This window comes from Akebia trifoliata, chromosome 15 (genome assembly GCF_017979445.1).
Source record: "Akebia trifoliata isolate Shusen 1 chromosome 15, ASM1797944v1, whole genome shotgun sequence".
NCBI lineage: Eukaryota > Viridiplantae > Streptophyta > Magnoliopsida > Ranunculales > Lardizabalaceae > Akebia > Akebia trifoliata.
In genome coordinates, this window is record NC_141389.1 from 28,116,740 (window position 1) to 28,134,321 (window position 17,582).

Here is a 17,582-nt window from a genome sequence, read left to right on the forward strand (position 1 = left end):
CCTCTCTCATAAACTATTTTTAATCATTTCCATAATCTTGAATTGGATTGGAAGTAAAAATAGTTTAGATTAACGTTGTATCTGTGGTTCAACCCTTTGTTTGCCAATGTTTTCTTTTGTTATTTATTTTATCATCATCTACAGCTCAAACAATGGACGTCAAGCAGAGATTCTAGAAGCTCTTATCCATGGCATCAACATAATAAGGATACTTTTATTGGGACTTGGAATATAGAGAGATGACGCCATGATTAAATCATTGAACAAACATGGGGACTACAAGTAACAACCTATAAGTTATGGGCCTGTTTGGATACCAGGAGCAGAACTACTCTTCCAAAGAACAGGAGCTGAAGTACTCTATGGAGGAGCTGGAAAAGTAATTCTGTGTAGAAAGGGCGTTTGGCAATCAACTCTGGAAGTACTGGCAGAAGTACTTTTGTGCTGGAAGTCTGTTTGGGAACCATACTGACTTCTCATGACTTCTAAAAAAAAGACCAGAATACCCTTATATTATACCAGTTACTGTTTTTTATCTTTTAGTATCATAATATGCTTTCAAACTATACTGTTTTTGACATTTTAACTATAAATATTAATATAATATAATATAATATTAATATAATATAATATAATATAATATTTTAAATATTAAATATTAATATAATATGTTTAAATCCATTATACTCAAAAAATTTTAAAAAAATTGACAGACTGTTTTTGACATAGTATGACATAATATTAAAAAAAAAATTGACAGACTGTCTTTTAGTGTCATAATATGCCTTCAAACTATACTGTTTTTGACATTTTAACTATAAATATTAATATAATATAATATAATATTTTAAATATTAAATATTAAATATTAATATAATGTGTTTAAATCCATTATACTCAAAATTAAAAAAAAAAAATTTGACAGACTGTCTTTTAATGTCATAATATGCCTTCAAACTATATTGTTTTTGACATTTTAACTATAAATATTAATATAATATAATATAATAAATATTAATATAATATAATATAATATTTTAAATATTAAATATTAATATAATGTGTTTAACTATAAATATTAATATAATATAATATAATAAATACTAATATAATATAATATAATATAATATTTTAAATATTAAATATTAATATAATGTGTTTAAATCCATTATACTCAAAATTTAAAAAAAAAATTGACAGACTGTCTTTTAGTGTCATAATATGCCTTCAAACTATATTGTTTTTGACATTTTAACTATAAATATTAATATAATATAATATAATATTTTAAATATTAAATATTAATATAATGTGTTTAACTATAAATATTAATATAATATAATATAATAAATACTAATATAATATAATATAATATTTTAAATATTAAATATTAATATAATGTGTTTAAATCCATTATACTCAAAATTTAATTTAATTTTTTTTAATATTAATAAATGTTTCTTTCATTTGATTTAAGGGCAAATGAATTAGGAATATTTTCATAGAAAATTAATAAAGCTAAGGGTATTTTGGTAAAACGAACCGTTAGATTTTGACTCCCCGCAAGATGAGTTTTGAGAAATAGGTTTTCTCGACTTTTTCACAAAGAGTAATTTCTTGCTCTTGCGCGGAGTAACTCTTCGAAGGAGTTGTTCATCAAAACGCATCCAAACGACTTCTAACTCCCCGCAAGAGTCAGAAGTAGCCAAGGAGTCCTATCCAAACACCTACTATGTAACAAAGATTTGAATACTTATTAGTATCTGGCATATACAAGGTGTTTGAGCACATAAATACAAACCATACACTGACACAACTGTAAATCACGAGATGCACGTACCATAATTGTAATAGGATGTTGTTAACATGTGCCCTTGGGGCACACGTTAAAGTGCAATAAATACACTTTGGAAATTGGAATCTGAGGGTATTTTGGTAAAAAATAATTTTTTCAAGGTCATTTTCGGTATATAATCAAATTGTCAAAGCGTATTTATTGAACTTTAATGTGTGCCTAAGGGCACATGTTAACAAGAACCATAATAATATTATGTGTCCCATGCAAAATATCATATTGCTTGAACTTATTTCTGCCATACTTAATGTATCTCTATCATCCTCCTTCAATTACATTTTCCTTTAAAAATTAACATGCAATTGATTACATGGAATATTAACCCTAAAATAAAAGAAAATTGGAAGAGCATGTGTCCAAACAAGGGAGGTTCGTAGATACCTATAAAAAAGAGAGGTTTGTATGAGTATATAGAAAATAGAATTTTTTAATTCAAGACTATAACAAAAATAAAAAATTAAACCCAATTTTTTTTTAATAAGGTATGCATATTCTAGTAAAATATCTACAATCAATTGAGATACTCACCCATATTTGATGGATTCGAAGACGAGTTCAACTCCATTGATGAATTCTTTATCAAGTATGCAAATGTGAAATAAATAGTACTTAATTATGACATTAACATTTGGTGTGTGGAAGCATAACAAGAGTAAAATAAAGAAAGAAGACGAACACACAAGGAAATAAGATTTACGTAGTTCATCAAATTGCCTACGTGCACGGAGGAGAGGGAGAAAAAATCCACTATCAACGATAAATATTACAAACTCTCTGTCCTATGTCCCAAGGAACTTCACAAAGCAAAAAATACCTACTAGAAAGACATGCATATACCCCAAAAAAATTGTCCTTGAGACGTTACCCACTTTGCTTCAAAAAAAATCCCTTTGATACTGCTTTGCTTCTTGAAGTCCAAGCGCAATAAGAATATTAGACATTTCACAACAACATCTATTAACATATATACATCCTATTTCCTTAATTTACATGCAATATTTTGGTTGAAAAGTATTCCATGAATTTTCTCAATCACGTACCAATTTTTCCAGATTTATGATAATTTTTAATGCTTTTATTTACTTTAATTAATTTTTTTACTTAAATAAATTTATTCTAATTAATTTTATTATTAAATGTTTATATATCACATGCATTATTCGGGTCCATGGTTCACAACTCTAGAATGAACCAGGTCAGTGAGGGTATTTATGCCATCCATTATAGTCTTAAAGAATAAGACCTAGGTCAAGGGGTATTTCTTACTAACCAAAACGCGAGTGGCATCTATAGTGTAGGTAATACGAATACGGTTTCATTATTTTCCAATTAAAGGACCGAACCATGAACCAGTACATACAGATTCATGGTTTGACAAAAGTAGGAACAAATAGGTTAAACATATGGGATAATGTCTGCAAAGACCTAGTTTTTGAAAATATTTACCTAAAAGCTTTTTCTAAAAAAAATATGGACTCTTGAATACTCCTTTAATCAAACATTAGTCTAAAAAGTATTTATGAAGCGAAAATACCATAACTACCCTTTCAACGATTTTTGAGGTTTAAAGAAATGTGTTTGTTTGAGAATATTTTAAGTACTACTATGTTTTAAAATTAATGACAAGCCCCTTGATTATAATCATCTCTTACATGACAATGAAATATAGATATAAATGAAAAAAAAAAAAAACAATCTTTATTTTTTCTTCTCAAAATTAGTAATCTTTAACTCACATAGATGATGATGACTATAACAAAGATGATGATGGAGATGAGTATGGTCACCATGACCATCAAACTAATTTGATCTATGTATGTTAGATTTATTAAAATATATAAATAATTTTTAATATTTAAAACATAATTTTAAAACTCGACTTGAATGTTCATCAAATTAATTCCACTCAAAAATGAGCAAGTTGACTTAAATGTGTAAAATAAAATTATATTGAATTTATGAACAACTTTTAATAAATAAATAAAATATTATTTATTTTTCACAGAAATATTAATGACCAAATAAATTGGTCAAGTTTTTTATTTGACTTGGTATATTTTTAGATCAAACCACTTTTTAAAGTTGTTAAAATGGTATTTCAAGTACTTTTCTTTAAAAAATCTTCAAAAGATCCTTAATAGGTTAATATTTTATTAAGTGGGACTTAAATGGTCCGTAATGTTTATTAAGGGACTATTTGGTACATATTCTCAATAAATAGTACTTCACAATCATTGTCCCAAAACATATCCAAATTCCAAAGAATGATTTTAACATGTCTGATGTGGAAGTGCGCACATAACCATAGATTTGTTTACTCATATTGTGAGGAAACAACATCTACGATTATATGGGCACCTCCATGTTAGAAATGTAAAAAATCACAATAAATCCAATGTCACCCCAACACAACTCATTTTTTACCTTGAAACTAGAAAGTGGCGTGTGATAATAATAATAATAATAATAATATTTTTGTAATTTTCAAAACTAAGCAACATGTTGTAATTTTCTGGATTTTTGGCTTAAATGTTGGGGTGTCAATGGGTAACCATTTAACTAAAACCGAATCAGAATCGGAACCGAAAGCCCAGGTTCCGAATCCCTTTTTATTGGAATTGAATAGGGACAGGTCTAAAATGGAACCGAATCGATAGGAATCAGAACCGTTAGGTTCTATCCAATAGGTATCCACGGGTACTCAGAATCCATTTATTTTGTCATTTCTTTCCATATTATATACGATTTGAGGTATTTTTTTATTTCAAAATAAATGCATGTTATATAAAATTCTTCAATTTTTTATATAAATTATCGATTGGAGATTAAAATGGGTTACTCTTCAAAAAATTTATTACTTTGAAAAAAAAAAAATTTCTATTTTTGAAAAAATTCAGTAATTTGTATCTTTAGTATAACTAAGTTAATAATTTTGTTGATAATATGTTAATTTTTTGAAAGGAAATGTATTTTATAATGATTTGAAATACTGTTTTTCTCATTCGATTCTTGAGAATCGGAACCGATGGGTACCCATGATTTTTGGCGGTTCTGGTTTGGAACCAACAATAATCAAAACTGAACTAAATATAATGGTTATGGTTATAAGTTCCTTAAGAACTGAACCAGAACCAACCCATTGACACATGAAACTACAAAATCGCAGGTTTTTGAAGTGACGTGATCACGGGTTTAAAGTGACACCAATGCTGGGTTTTTTTCCCCAAAGTGACAATTTCGTTGGTTTGTATAATGACGATCTCGCTAAATGTAGTGAAAACCTGTGAGATAGTCACTTGATACCTGTGAGATTGTCACTTTAAACCTTTGAAATTGTTACGTTAAAACCTCTAACATCATTATCATTTACATTTTGGTAATTGAAATGAATAGTGAAATGAAATCATAAATTCATCAAAAGTTGGTCACGTTTTTTTTAATATCTCTTAAATTTAAATATAATAATGAAGGCATTTATGACCACTCAAATTTCTACTCTCCCTTTATGTCATTATAATAGTAAAGATGAGATTGTTAATTGAGCCCTTGACCACTAATTGAAACAGGCTCACTTAGAAAAAACAATAGGGTTGGGACTTGGGACGTTGATGGGTTGGGGTTAAAAGAAAGAAAGTCAGGATCGGCCTTGACTCTTGAGAATGACTCAAGAAAAAAATACATGATCCCAATCCTTTAAATGCAAAATCCAATAATTGAGATTTATCCTCAAAATAAGTACTATGAGATTTGTGTTATCAAGATACTCATAAATTCTCAATCGTTGGATTTTGTGTTTAAAGGTTAGGGATCATGTATTTTTTTCATGAGTCATTCTTAAGAGTCAATGGATCCCAATCCTAAAAAAAGTCCCAATGACCAGCATGTGCTTCTTAATATAAGCTACTTGTCTATAAAATGTATTCATTGAAGTATGGGTTTATGATTAAAAAAAAAAATTAAAATATATTATAAATAATATGCCAACTTTGAAACGCAATAATTTTACAAAGTGAATGAAATTATTATTATTTTTAATAGAATAAAAAAAATCAACCACCTGGACCCATTAGTGTTGACTTAGGGAAGGCCAATTTAGGGTTTAATGGGTTGGAAATGCTTTTCAGATTCTTGTAAAAACTCAGAAGCTAAAAAAATGAGATCTTATGCCCAAACAAGCACTTCTAAGTAATTGACCTCACAATGTTGACTGGCCCACCAGTGGCTATATCAAGCAACATTCTGATGGTTCACGTGTAAAACGCTTAACCCGCGTCCAAGTTTTACATTGTAGGTGCTGGTCTGCTGGAGGAGGTATTGGCCGGAATCTGACGAACACGATGTTGTCAGAAAACCTGGTCGTCAACGACGTGTGTGTCACAGGCTTAACTTGCATCGTCACTCTCTTGGTGCTCCGCTTATGGGAAGAAACAGCCAAGCGAGAAATCTTCGACCAGGTTTTTTTTTTAATGAATTTCAGTAGCCTTACTAAGTAAGATTTCAACTCTTAATTAAATTTGAAAAAAAAAAATTGTTAAATTTTAATTTTAAATTTGGGAGTTTTGTGGAAATTCCGTAGCCATCCAATTTTAAAATGATTTTTGATTTGTTGGATGCTGTGGTGTTGGATTGGCAACAGGGGCGGAGCCAGGATTTTGTTTTCGTGGGGGCAAATTACAAATAGAAAAATTTTCAAAACTTCTGTAGGGGCAAAGCAGTAGAATGTTAAAAAAAAAAATTTAATTATTAGTGCCTCCCTATTGATTTTAGAAATTCTTGTGGGGGCAATTGCCCCCACTGCCCCCACTGTAAATCCGCCCCTGATTGGCAATATGGAAATCCATTTGAGCTCAAGGACCCTTTGTAAGTTAGGAAAGTGTTCTTCTTCCTGCGTTTTGGAGCAGATGATATACTATTTGACTGCGGTATTTTATGAGAGACTAATGGAAACTCAGGGAAATACTCTTGTATTATATCTCTTACCTTGATTCTTCTCCAACCCAAAAAACCTGTCTTCAACCTTGGATTGTTTTTTTTTTTTTTTTTCAAGATTCGATTAATTATTCGATTTTATCTACTATTTCACCTTTTAAATCATTGAGGGGAAAATAAATAAAGTTTTACCCTACATGACTTTACTAATTGAAACAAGATTTGATGAAGAAAAAAATATTTTTATTTTGGGAGTGGGGGTGGGATCCAAGGTTGTGAAGTTCCTGTGGTTCTGAAAGTTTTGACTAAGTAAACTTATATAAGAGGAATTTAACAAAATTTAGCTTTCAAGATAAGCTTTTGGGTCCTACTAAGAGGGAAATGTTCGGCACCCTTCTCTTTACCCTACACTTTACCCTACGTGTTTTGTCCTACATGGGTTAGAAGTTTTAGAATGGGCTGATTTTTGGTGAGATGATCTCTACGGTTAGAAGAACATCCTCACCAAAAATCAGCTCATTCCGAAATTTCTAGCCCCATGTTTACAAGTTGAAAAATCGTGGACCGTCCATTTTTTGTAAACCATTTTTGATGGGGTTAAAAGTTTTGGAATTGGCTGATTTTTGGTGAGTATGATCTCTTCACCATAGAGATCATCCTCACCAAAAATCAGCATATTCCAAAACTTCTAACCCATGTAGGACAAAACACGTAGGGTAAATTGTACGGTGCCCAACGGAACCCTTACTAAGAATGTCAAATACTTATTAAATAACTATGACTATGCTCTAAAAATGAATTTATTTATTTATTTATTATTAGGGGAATGCTAACGTCCAAGACTTTATGAGGACGTTAACATTCTCCAACACCTTATTTATTTTAATAATACCCTTATTCATTTTGTCTTTTAGTAAAAACAAATAGGGGTATGTTAGTCTTTTACACAACAATGTTTGTTTTCACTGATTGTCAAATCATTTATTGCAACAAGATATTTAATTTTAAAGATTAAATGTCCTTGACATTTATATGAAATAGACCAGTATTAATTACATAAATAAGCATTTATTATGTAAAAAGACTAATATACCCCTTTTCCACTAAGTGACAAAATAAGTGAGGGTATTATTTGAAGAAAAAAAAAGTGTTGGAGAATGCTAATGTCCCCGTGAGGTCTTAGACGTTATCATTCTCCTTATTATTATTATTATTATTATTATTTTAAAAATGTCAATTTTTTCCATTTTTAATCAGTAAGTCAATTTTTAATGAGTTTAATAACTCAATGCTAACGGAATTTAATCCAGTATCACCACCCAAAGACTTTACCAACTAGACTAGTTGGCACCTACTAAAAAGCGTCAAATTGATGAAATGAAATAAATAACTTTAACTATGTATTTATTAAAAATAATGTTGAAATGACCTCAAGATTGACCTCATTTCACACTTTTCTAACATGGAAGTGTGTAGGAACCATAGATGTTTTTCATCGAGATATAAGTGAAAAGCATCTATGGTTTTGTACGCACTTCCACATCAAAGAAGTGTGAAATGAGATCTATCTTGATGTCACTCCAGCATGACTCGTTTATTATTGTGTGTTAAAAGATCCATTTTATGGAGTTGATAGGACAATCCCATTATTTAATGTACTATAATGAAATGAAAATGGATCTTTTAGGTTGTTATGATCCAAGAGTTTTATTTGAGTCTATTGCATTTTTATTTCAAAAACTCCCTTACTTTTTTAAGTTCATTACCCAACAAACCTTGGAGTGGGACCCGCATTTTAAAATGATTAAATACCTAAAATAGCCTTAGTTCTTTAAATTAATACTTCCTTATATCCTTTCTCTCCTCTCAACATCATTCTATCCGAACAAGGGTATTATAGGAATTAATCATTTTAAAAGATGTGGATCCTATTTCAAGATTTTTTTAACTAAGAAAAATACCTTTTTTTTTTTATAAGCAATGATTCATTAATAAAAACGCAAGATCGGCCGAGATGACCAACCAACCAAGAACTGATACAAAAGGGACTACTCAATAACATACTGCATGCCCTATCCCAAACAAGAAAAACACTTTTTTTACTAAGTTAGTAAGGAAGGTTCCTAACCGCATCAATTTGTGGCATCCAAAAACATGATTTGATGCCACAAGGTTGTAGAGGACAAAATTCTAAGGACTTTAAAAAATAATTAAAAAAGTTAATTCTCATCATTGATGAATTTTATTTTAAATTTGGGATTTCGGTAGCCGTCCATTTCAACAGTAAGTTTAAAGTAAAAAATGCAACAAATACAGTAAATCTCTCATTTTATTTTAAGGTGAATTTTATCTTTTTGTGTACTAATTAGCCTCTCTATTAAGATTCTTCTTCTTCTTCTCTTGCTAAAATCCTAAAAACTCAAGATTATTGGGTAGTCATCACATTGTTATTGTGGGTTTGTTACAATGGTAGTGAGGTGTTTGCTTGAGTTGGATATAAAGTGCTCGATGGGTTTCATTAGCGTTTAGGACTTCCATTGTTATAATTTTCACCTTGATTAATGGACCAGTACTACTTTGTACACTTGCTCGTATATGTAACCCCATTGTGTTGTTGTCTCGATCATTTCCTTGCTCACTTTCTTATTCTTTTTCAATTTCTTTGTACACATTCTTGTAGTATTGGTTGCTGAAATTAGCTTAATTAGCTATTTTGAAACTTGATTTGGTAACCAATTTTGAGCTTGTAAAGGGAGTTTCGCCGCAACAGTTTCAATTTTGTACATTTCTTTATCTGATGCATTGTTCATAATTGAAGGCTTCTTAACTTTATTTGTTTCATTTAGAAACTGAACAGGAAGCTTGTGCACATAAGCTTTGGACTGGTCTTTATGCTTTTCTGGCCACTGTTCAGGTAACAACACATGGATAAACAAAGTTTTACACACTTATATATGGTTTATCTGCCTAATGAACTAGCTATGCCTATTCTTTATAGTTATGGACGTCAAGCGTCGATTCTAGCAGCTCTTATCCCTGGCATCAACATAATAAGGATGCTTCTATTGGGGCTTGGAATATGGAGAGATGACGCCACAGTTAAATCAATGAGCAGACATGGGGACTACAGGTGACGATCTATAAGCTATGTAACAAATAGTTGGATACCTATTAATATCTGACACATGCAAAGGTGTTTGAGCACATTGACACCGTAAACCGTACACTCACACAACTGTAACAGTTGATTACATATGTTGAGAGATGTTTCAATTAAGTTACCCTAGTTTTATTTATTAATAAGATATAGAAAGAATGCATTTGTTTAAGCTTGATATGCATTAGAAACATATGAACAATAGATTAAATTATTTCAAGAAGAGACAAACACTGAACTCAAGTGAAGACATTCATTTATAGTGAGTAAAATAAACGCTTGATGAGCATTTGCTCAAAATATTAGCAACTTAATGAGAAAAAAAAGGAGCTAACATCAAAAGAACAATATCATTGACAACTTTTCTTGAATAAAGTAATAATAATTAAAGTAGGTCCATCTGTGAGAAACTGAATAAATAGCATTTATATTGAATTCTTGTTACCAATAATATTGAATAGGTGTGGAAGATGATGTAATGCCAATGTGATGAATCAAGGTAAGTAGTCTTCTAGAGTGTGCAATTGTAGGATGTTTTTTGCACTCCAAGAGAGATTTCCTTTATAAAAAAAAAATAGCATAAATAGTCGTAAACGTTGAGGTTCTAGCTTGGTAAATTGAAGTCTTAATGGCAATACCACTGAATTTGGTTCACAATACCTTCACCTGCAATACTACCCAAAACAGTTCATATTGAGATAAAAAGATTCTACGAAAATTGAGTGATAACCAAATTTTCTCCATAACTTTTTTGTCACAAGTCTTTTGATTGATTTTTCACTTCATCTTTATGTCCTCTATTTGTAATTCTAATTTCTGTGCTTATGTTTCAGGGAACTTTTAAAGGGACCGTTATGCTACGCTTGCAGTTTAACTCTGGCTTCTGCATATTGGAGAACCTCTCCTATTGCGACTGCAATAATTTGCAACCTATGTGCTGGAGATGGTACTGCTGTTACTTTGAGTCGATTACTTGACTCCAAATCCTTTTTGTTGGTGGTGTTGCACTACATGAAAATTGGAAAATTCGACAGAAAAAATTGACGGGCCAAGGCGTACGAATTTTAGAAACTGAATTTTGACGGTCTAGGACCGTCGAAATTCTTGATGTTCCCAGGTTTGACAGCTTAGAGCTGTCGAATTTCTCTCATCCTTCATTAATTTGACTGTTTCGGCCCATCGAAAAAAAAAATCTGACAATGAAAAATTCGACCCCTTGGTCCGTCAAATTTTATTAAATTTGATGACCCAAGGCCGTCAAATTTGGGCTTTTTTCACATTGTGTTGAACTCGACTAAAACTTGGATTTGAATCACATTGTTGACTTCATTTCAAGAAACCAAACACTTGAAAGTAACAGTGTCTTGGTCTATGATCCTCTTATTTTCTTCTCTATTACCCATCATTTATGATCTTAACATCTATTTATTTATTTGGTTTCAGGTGTAGCTGACATAGTAGGAAGGCAGTTTGGTGTCAATAAGCTTCCTTATAATAGAAACAAGTCCTATGCAGGTAGCATTGCAATGGCTTCCGCTGGTTTCATCACCTCTTTCGGGTAATTTTCATTCGGCTATTTCTATGGGCAACTTGAGAGAGATTCTGAGTTTTTTTTTTCTGTGATAAATGTTGGACAGATATATGCACTATTTCGCCTTATTCGGGTTTCTCCAAGAAAGCTATGGAATGGTTTTGGGTTTCCTCATTGTGTCTATAGCAACAGCGCTAGTGGAATCACTTCCTATTCATGCAGTGTTTGATGACAACCTCACAGTTACCCTGACTTCTGTATTTGTAGGTAAACTTGTTTTTTGATGCCCTATCAATGGGCACATATTTTAGATCTAGTTGTTTTAGAATTAAAATTGTTTTATTAGTAAGAAGAATTGATTCTAGTTGAAGACTAGAAATGTAAGGACATTTTCCCTCCATCTGATTCATTGTCAGGCTCTAATCGAAAGCTTACTCATTATCAAGAAAAAAAATATGGTCCCATAATGAATTTTGAAAGAGTCAGTGTTGGAGTGACATTAAAATTGACATCCATTCACACATTGTGATGTTTAGGTGCGGACAGAACCATAGTTGCTTTTCACTTGTATCTCCATGAAAAAGCATCTATGGCTCCATACACACATCCACGTCAGCAATGTGTGAATTGATGCCAATTGTAATGTCACTCCGACATTTTTCATTTTGAAATTAAATAAAGGAAAAAAAAAAAAATTGACATTATATGTCATTTTGGGGAACAAGACTCATTCATCGAGATCCAAAATTTTGGGATAAAGTTTTACTGCTGATGATGAAATCCTTTTAATTTCCAAAGGTGCATCCAAGGTACGTAACATATCAATTTTAGATCATTTCAACCATCTATGGGCACTGGAGCCGAAGGGCTCTCATATGTTTGGCTCAATATTGAAGAATTATGAACTTAATACACTCAACAATATTGCCACTAAATTACACCAAATGAGAACAGAAGATTGATTAAAGATCTCTGTGTAATCAAATCATATATCATTTTGGGGACGAGCCATCTCAAATATTTCAACCCTTAAAAACACTTGGTGGATATCTCGCCGATGGCACATACTATCACTTGGAGCTTGACAAGTGAGAGGGCTTTCATGTGGACATCTGAAATTTTCTCACTTTTGAGTTGGAGAATGTTTGAATTATCTTCACTAAAACTTCTTCCTTGTTGAACATACTATCACAAACAAGGTATAAGACGTTATAATTAGTATCCAATGAATGTTTCAGTCAATGAAAAATTGATACATCAGCGAACACATTCCAATACAATCCGATACACTTCCAATACATTGTCAAAACATTCAATGTTTCGTGTATCAGTATTGGTGTCAAACATATAGGATGACACATTCCGATACTTTGAACCATGATTGCAACAGTTTCATGTGAAATTAGGGTTTTTTGCGCTAAATCAATGCTAACGAAATTTTCTAAAGACACCAATATCTTAATCAATCAAATAAGGAATCAAACGTTTTGAACATGAAAGAACATCAGAAAAGCAAGGGATTATTCAAATAAAAGAAGAAAAAAAAAATCTTCAAGACTCACCAATGCCAGATGCATGATTTGGGTGCTTCATCTTTTGGAGCTCAAGCTGTGCATCCAAAAAGCCCTAATTTCACTTGGAAATTTGGATAAACATCTAGATCTTTACCCAAATTTATTAAGTTCTCTAAAACCATCAAGATTACCTATTAAAACTCTTATAAGAACATCCTCTTTTAGAATCCTAATAATATTGATTTTTTTTTCATTTTAGAATTCAAAGATTACTAAAACTTAAAATTGTGGAGACTATGGCCACCCCCAAACATGTGGCCATGCTAATGGATCATTGACTGCTTATTACTCACCTTTTCAGCCACATCAAGGGTGTGAATTAATTCTCTATTGGAGATATTTAAGTCCACATGATATGATTTGGATCCAACTCAAAAATATTTAAATTTGAGGGAGGCAAATCATATACATTTATTTATTTAGGGAGATTGCTAAAAAACCTCTTAGATATTTCTTGAACCAGGATGGAGAAAGGGAAGCTGATTCTATAAGAGAAAAAAAACATTCTATTAAAGTTGTGCACTTGGCCAAGTCGTGGCCAGGCCCATGTTATTCCATGCCTAATCTAATATTCCATATTTTTAAGTCTTTTCCTTTTCAGAATTTTCTAACCTCAAACCAAATTTGAGGCTCTCCATCAAACATACGGCTGAGATTCGAGGAAAAACATAAATTTCTAGATATCAATAATGTTGTATAAAGATCAATACAACTTTTCTAGATATTCGATTTTTGTGAGAATCGCAAAAGTTATTATCCCATATCAGCCATTTGACGTGCGGAGAACCTCAAATGTGGTTTAAGGCCATTGTTTTTCAATATGTTTCGATTATTCCAATTATATGCATGGAGGGAGAGATGGGGTACTTGACCCTAGAAACATGGGGTAGCCAGAAGCTTCGAAGCCTTGCAGAGCAACTTCTGGTTTACAAACCTCTTACCCATCTTTGTGATTCTGAGGAAGACACAAATGAGAGTGAGGGTGGTGTTGTTAGGGCGATAGAGAGGAGGGCCGCCGTCCTAATATGCCTCTTCGAAGGTGACCAAGGCGAATTACGGGTAATTCTTACTAAGAGATCCAACAACTTGACCTCACACCCAGGTACAAAATGTATTGTAATAAGATGTATATTCTTATGTTTTATCATTATTTCATTAAGATTGGAGACAATACACTACATGGAAAAAAAAAAGAATAAATTTGAAGTCAAGGTCAGTCGAATTTAGCCAAATCAAAAATACCCTTTTTTCATGTTGTGATATGATCATATACAAAGATTAGGATTATCTTAGATTATTGACAATATGTTCATGTGATAAACAATTATTGTACAAGATTTTTCTTTGCAAATTTTTTTATAATACAGTCATCAAATTCAAATATTTAGACTTAATTGAATAATTCACCTTTTATTCACAAATTATTTATATCTTTAAGAAAAACTTGCAAATTATTTTTAAATTTATTATTGTTGTAAATTATTTTACAGAAATGTGGAATGAGTCCAAATTATACTCAAGCTTTGCCCATCTTGAATTTTTTGTGTTATAAAGGGGAAGTAGCTTTGCCAGGAGGGAAGATGGAGGAGGGAGATGTAGATGACTCTGCAACTGCATTAAGAGAAGCAAAGGAGGAGATTGGCTTAGATCCAGCTCTGGTTAGAGTAGTTGCATTTCTAGAGCCTTTCATTTCCAAGGTTTGTCACACCTACTTAACTTTTATTGCACATTCTAAGTTTGTGTGAAAAATTAGTCATGATGGGCCAGACCCCCTTGGGCCTCAACCAGATCATGTCCATGCATAGGTCAAACATGTATAGTTCAATTTTTTTAATGAGCTCAGCCGTGTGGACTAAATACACACATATGAAATGATTTGATGGACCTCCTACCCAACCCAAGCTTGGCCCTATTAAAAGGTCCAAACCATAATCTATTTGGGGTTTTTTGCTTTATAAAGCCCGGCCCATTGATGTAGGGATACTGATTATCCTTGATGATGTTCTTCATGCAGAACCTTCTAAAGGTAACACCTGTAGTAGGTCTACTTGAAAAGATGGAAGATTTCAAGCCTATTATCAACATTGATGAAGTCGACACCATCTTCCATGCTCCATTAGAGATGTTTATTGAGGTTTATTCTTTTGTACCCGACATCCAAATTATAAAAAAGTGATGTTCTTTCATTTTGAATGAATTGGCAATCCGCTCATTTCTTTGTTCAAATAAAATTAGAGAAATTATATTTTCACACAAACTTTTTTTTATAACACTTCAATTTATGAAAGCATGCATAACACGCTAAGAGAACAGGGTGAATTAGCATTCCATGAGTTGAAAATGAGTTATTTACGATTCCAGCTAACTATTCATTTTAATTACCAAAACATGAATGATCATGTTTTCATTAAAAAAATCCAGAATGTTAACGAATTCGGCGGTTTTAAAGTTAATATTTCACAAGTTTAAGGCCACTATTTCCAATTAGTCACTTCAAACCTACGAAGAAGTTGATCACTTTTTTTTGTAAATATCCCAAGAGAAAAAGAGGTTATTAAACATAAGTCATAAGAGTTGTGATAATATGATGCCCCCTTTGACACATGCCCTCCTACAACCCCATCACAGAATCGTAGATCATTTATCTCGGGATATACAAGAGAATATTTATGATTATGAGATCCTGAGGCAAATGATCTACGATTCTGTGATGGCGTTGTAGGGGCTCGTGTGTCAGAGGGGGGCATCAGAAAATCATTAGTCAAGTCATAACTAATCCTTTTATAGTAGAAATACGAAATGATCATTGTTGTCATCATTAGCACAATAGAATGGTTATTTGCACAATAGATGTCATATGTAATACCATTGTGTGGTGTGTTATAAATAAAAGTTGATGTGTAAGCATAAATTGTCTAGAATTAAGACTTTTTTTATCATTATTATTCTAGAGTTCCTTGGTTATATTTTTTTTATCTTTTTGTAGGAAAAAAACCATAGATATGAAGAGAAGGATTGGATGGATTGGAAGTATATTACACATCTTTTTGATTATGAATCAGAACAAGGGAATTTTCTCATTTGGGGTTTAACTGCTGGCATTCTTATTCGAGCTGCCTCTATCATCTTCCAACGGTCGCCACCCTATACAGAACATCTCCCAGATTTTCAAGGAATCCAAAAGGCTTGCATGTCACTTATTTAAGCTTTTAGTCTCTTTTTCATGTCGCTTCTATCATAGTATTAGGGTTTGATCATTGTTGTATTTTGCTCTGAGATGGTTAACTATCAAAGGTGTTGTGTTTGTGCCATCGATGATGTAAACTATATTTTATTATTGTGATCATTATTCATCCATGATCCTATCTAATCCAATTCGATAATATGTGAAGAACATATAAATTATGTTACATATTTTTATTTTAAAATGACACATTATCAGTATTTTAACAAAAAAAATTATGTTGTACATTTATATTTTTAAGATTAAGTAATTAGGGATTGTCCACAAAATGGCTAGCGACGCACAAGAATCTCCATTAGCTTGACTTCAAAAATAGAGCAATTATTGTGGACATGATATTATTAGGAGGGATCCTACTAAATCAAGAGGGAAAATCCCAACGTGAAATGATTCTTTCCCCATGAATAACTATCATATTTTGACAAAAATGAATTTTATAGTTACAATTTAATCAGGATCAAAATTCATTTTTGAAAGTAGGATTTTGTATTTATTTAAAGGTGTAAGAGTCATTGTATTCTTAATATGTCACATATTCGTCCTTTGTAATCGTCTAGGGGGCATGTCTCCTAGATGTCTAAATCTTTTTTGTATCATATTCTTTTAATTAATTCAAAATCTGTATTGCTTAGCCAAAAAAAAGTGTCATTTAAATGAGACCTGAAGAGTGGGGGAGCTAGGAAAGGGAAACCTAAGGCCTATCATAGACTAGGGAAATACATGTAATATCATGATACGGATTATAATGGAATGATTCCCATGAAATCTATGGATGTGGATATCTTTGTCGAATCACATAAATCTCATGTTCTTTCTCTTTTCCCTTTACTTCTAATTATTTTTATGTGAATTTTCTGTTGGCTCTCCATAGAAATCGAGTTCTCGAGGTGGATTGTGGATTTTCGTATCCACCCTCATCATTTCTAAGTCAAGCAGCCTTGCAGAAAATATATCCTTAATCAAAGTCACACAACATTATAATAAGAAAAAAAAGTTGAAATCTATTGGCTTGAAGTTCTTTTTAAAATAAAAATAATATGAGGTCCACCATGGGATCATCAAAATCCAAATCTTTGACCTAAAAATATGGGATCAAAGGTATGTGCAAATCGAATAAGACTTTTCTATCCTGAAACCCAAGCCACACAAACGTATGGCTGAGAATGAAGGAAAACAAAGGTGTCCCACGATGAATACAGATTTTGCAAGATTTCTCATATGTGTGGGAATCCCCATGAACATATTCCTATCTCAGCCCTACATAAAGATTAGAATAAAAAGTATTTTTAATA

General features: G+C 31.8%; 2 protein-coding genes across 3 annotated transcripts; both read left to right on the forward strand.

Annotated features, from left to right (window-relative positions):
* Nucleotides 1–6,067: 6,067 nt before the first annotated feature.
* Nucleotides 6,068–11,842, forward strand: FOLK (Phosphatidate cytidylyltransferase family protein). Its single transcript, XM_086425148.1, has 6 exons — nt 6,068–6,309; nt 9,631–9,698; nt 9,783–9,914; nt 10,775–10,887; nt 11,385–11,499; nt 11,579–11,842. The coding sequence occupies exons 1-6, from the start codon at nt 6,193–6,195 to the stop codon at nt 11,754–11,756; spliced, it is 723 nt and encodes a 240-aa protein (XP_086281274.1). The 5' UTR covers nt 6,068–6,192; the 3' UTR covers nt 11,757–11,842.
* Nucleotides 11,843–13,829: 1,987 nt separating this feature from the next.
* LOC147385037 (nudix hydrolase 11-like) lies at nt 13,830–16,403 on the forward strand. Of its 2 annotated transcripts, XM_086425146.1 has the most exons (4): nt 13,833–14,148; nt 14,601–14,743; nt 15,061–15,180; nt 16,033–16,403. In XM_086425146.1, exons 1-4 carry the CDS (start codon nt 13,839–13,841, stop codon nt 16,249–16,251), a joined length of 792 nt encoding a protein of 263 aa, XP_086281272.1. In that variant the 5' UTR covers nt 13,833–13,838; the 3' UTR covers nt 16,252–16,403. The 2 variants fall into 2 exon arrangements, with proteins under 2 accessions (XP_086281273.1, XP_086281272.1); XM_086425147.1 differs by lacking the exon at nt 15,061–15,180 and having other exon boundaries at nt 13,830–14,148.
* The last annotated feature ends 1,179 nt before the right edge of the window (nt 16,404–17,582 follow it).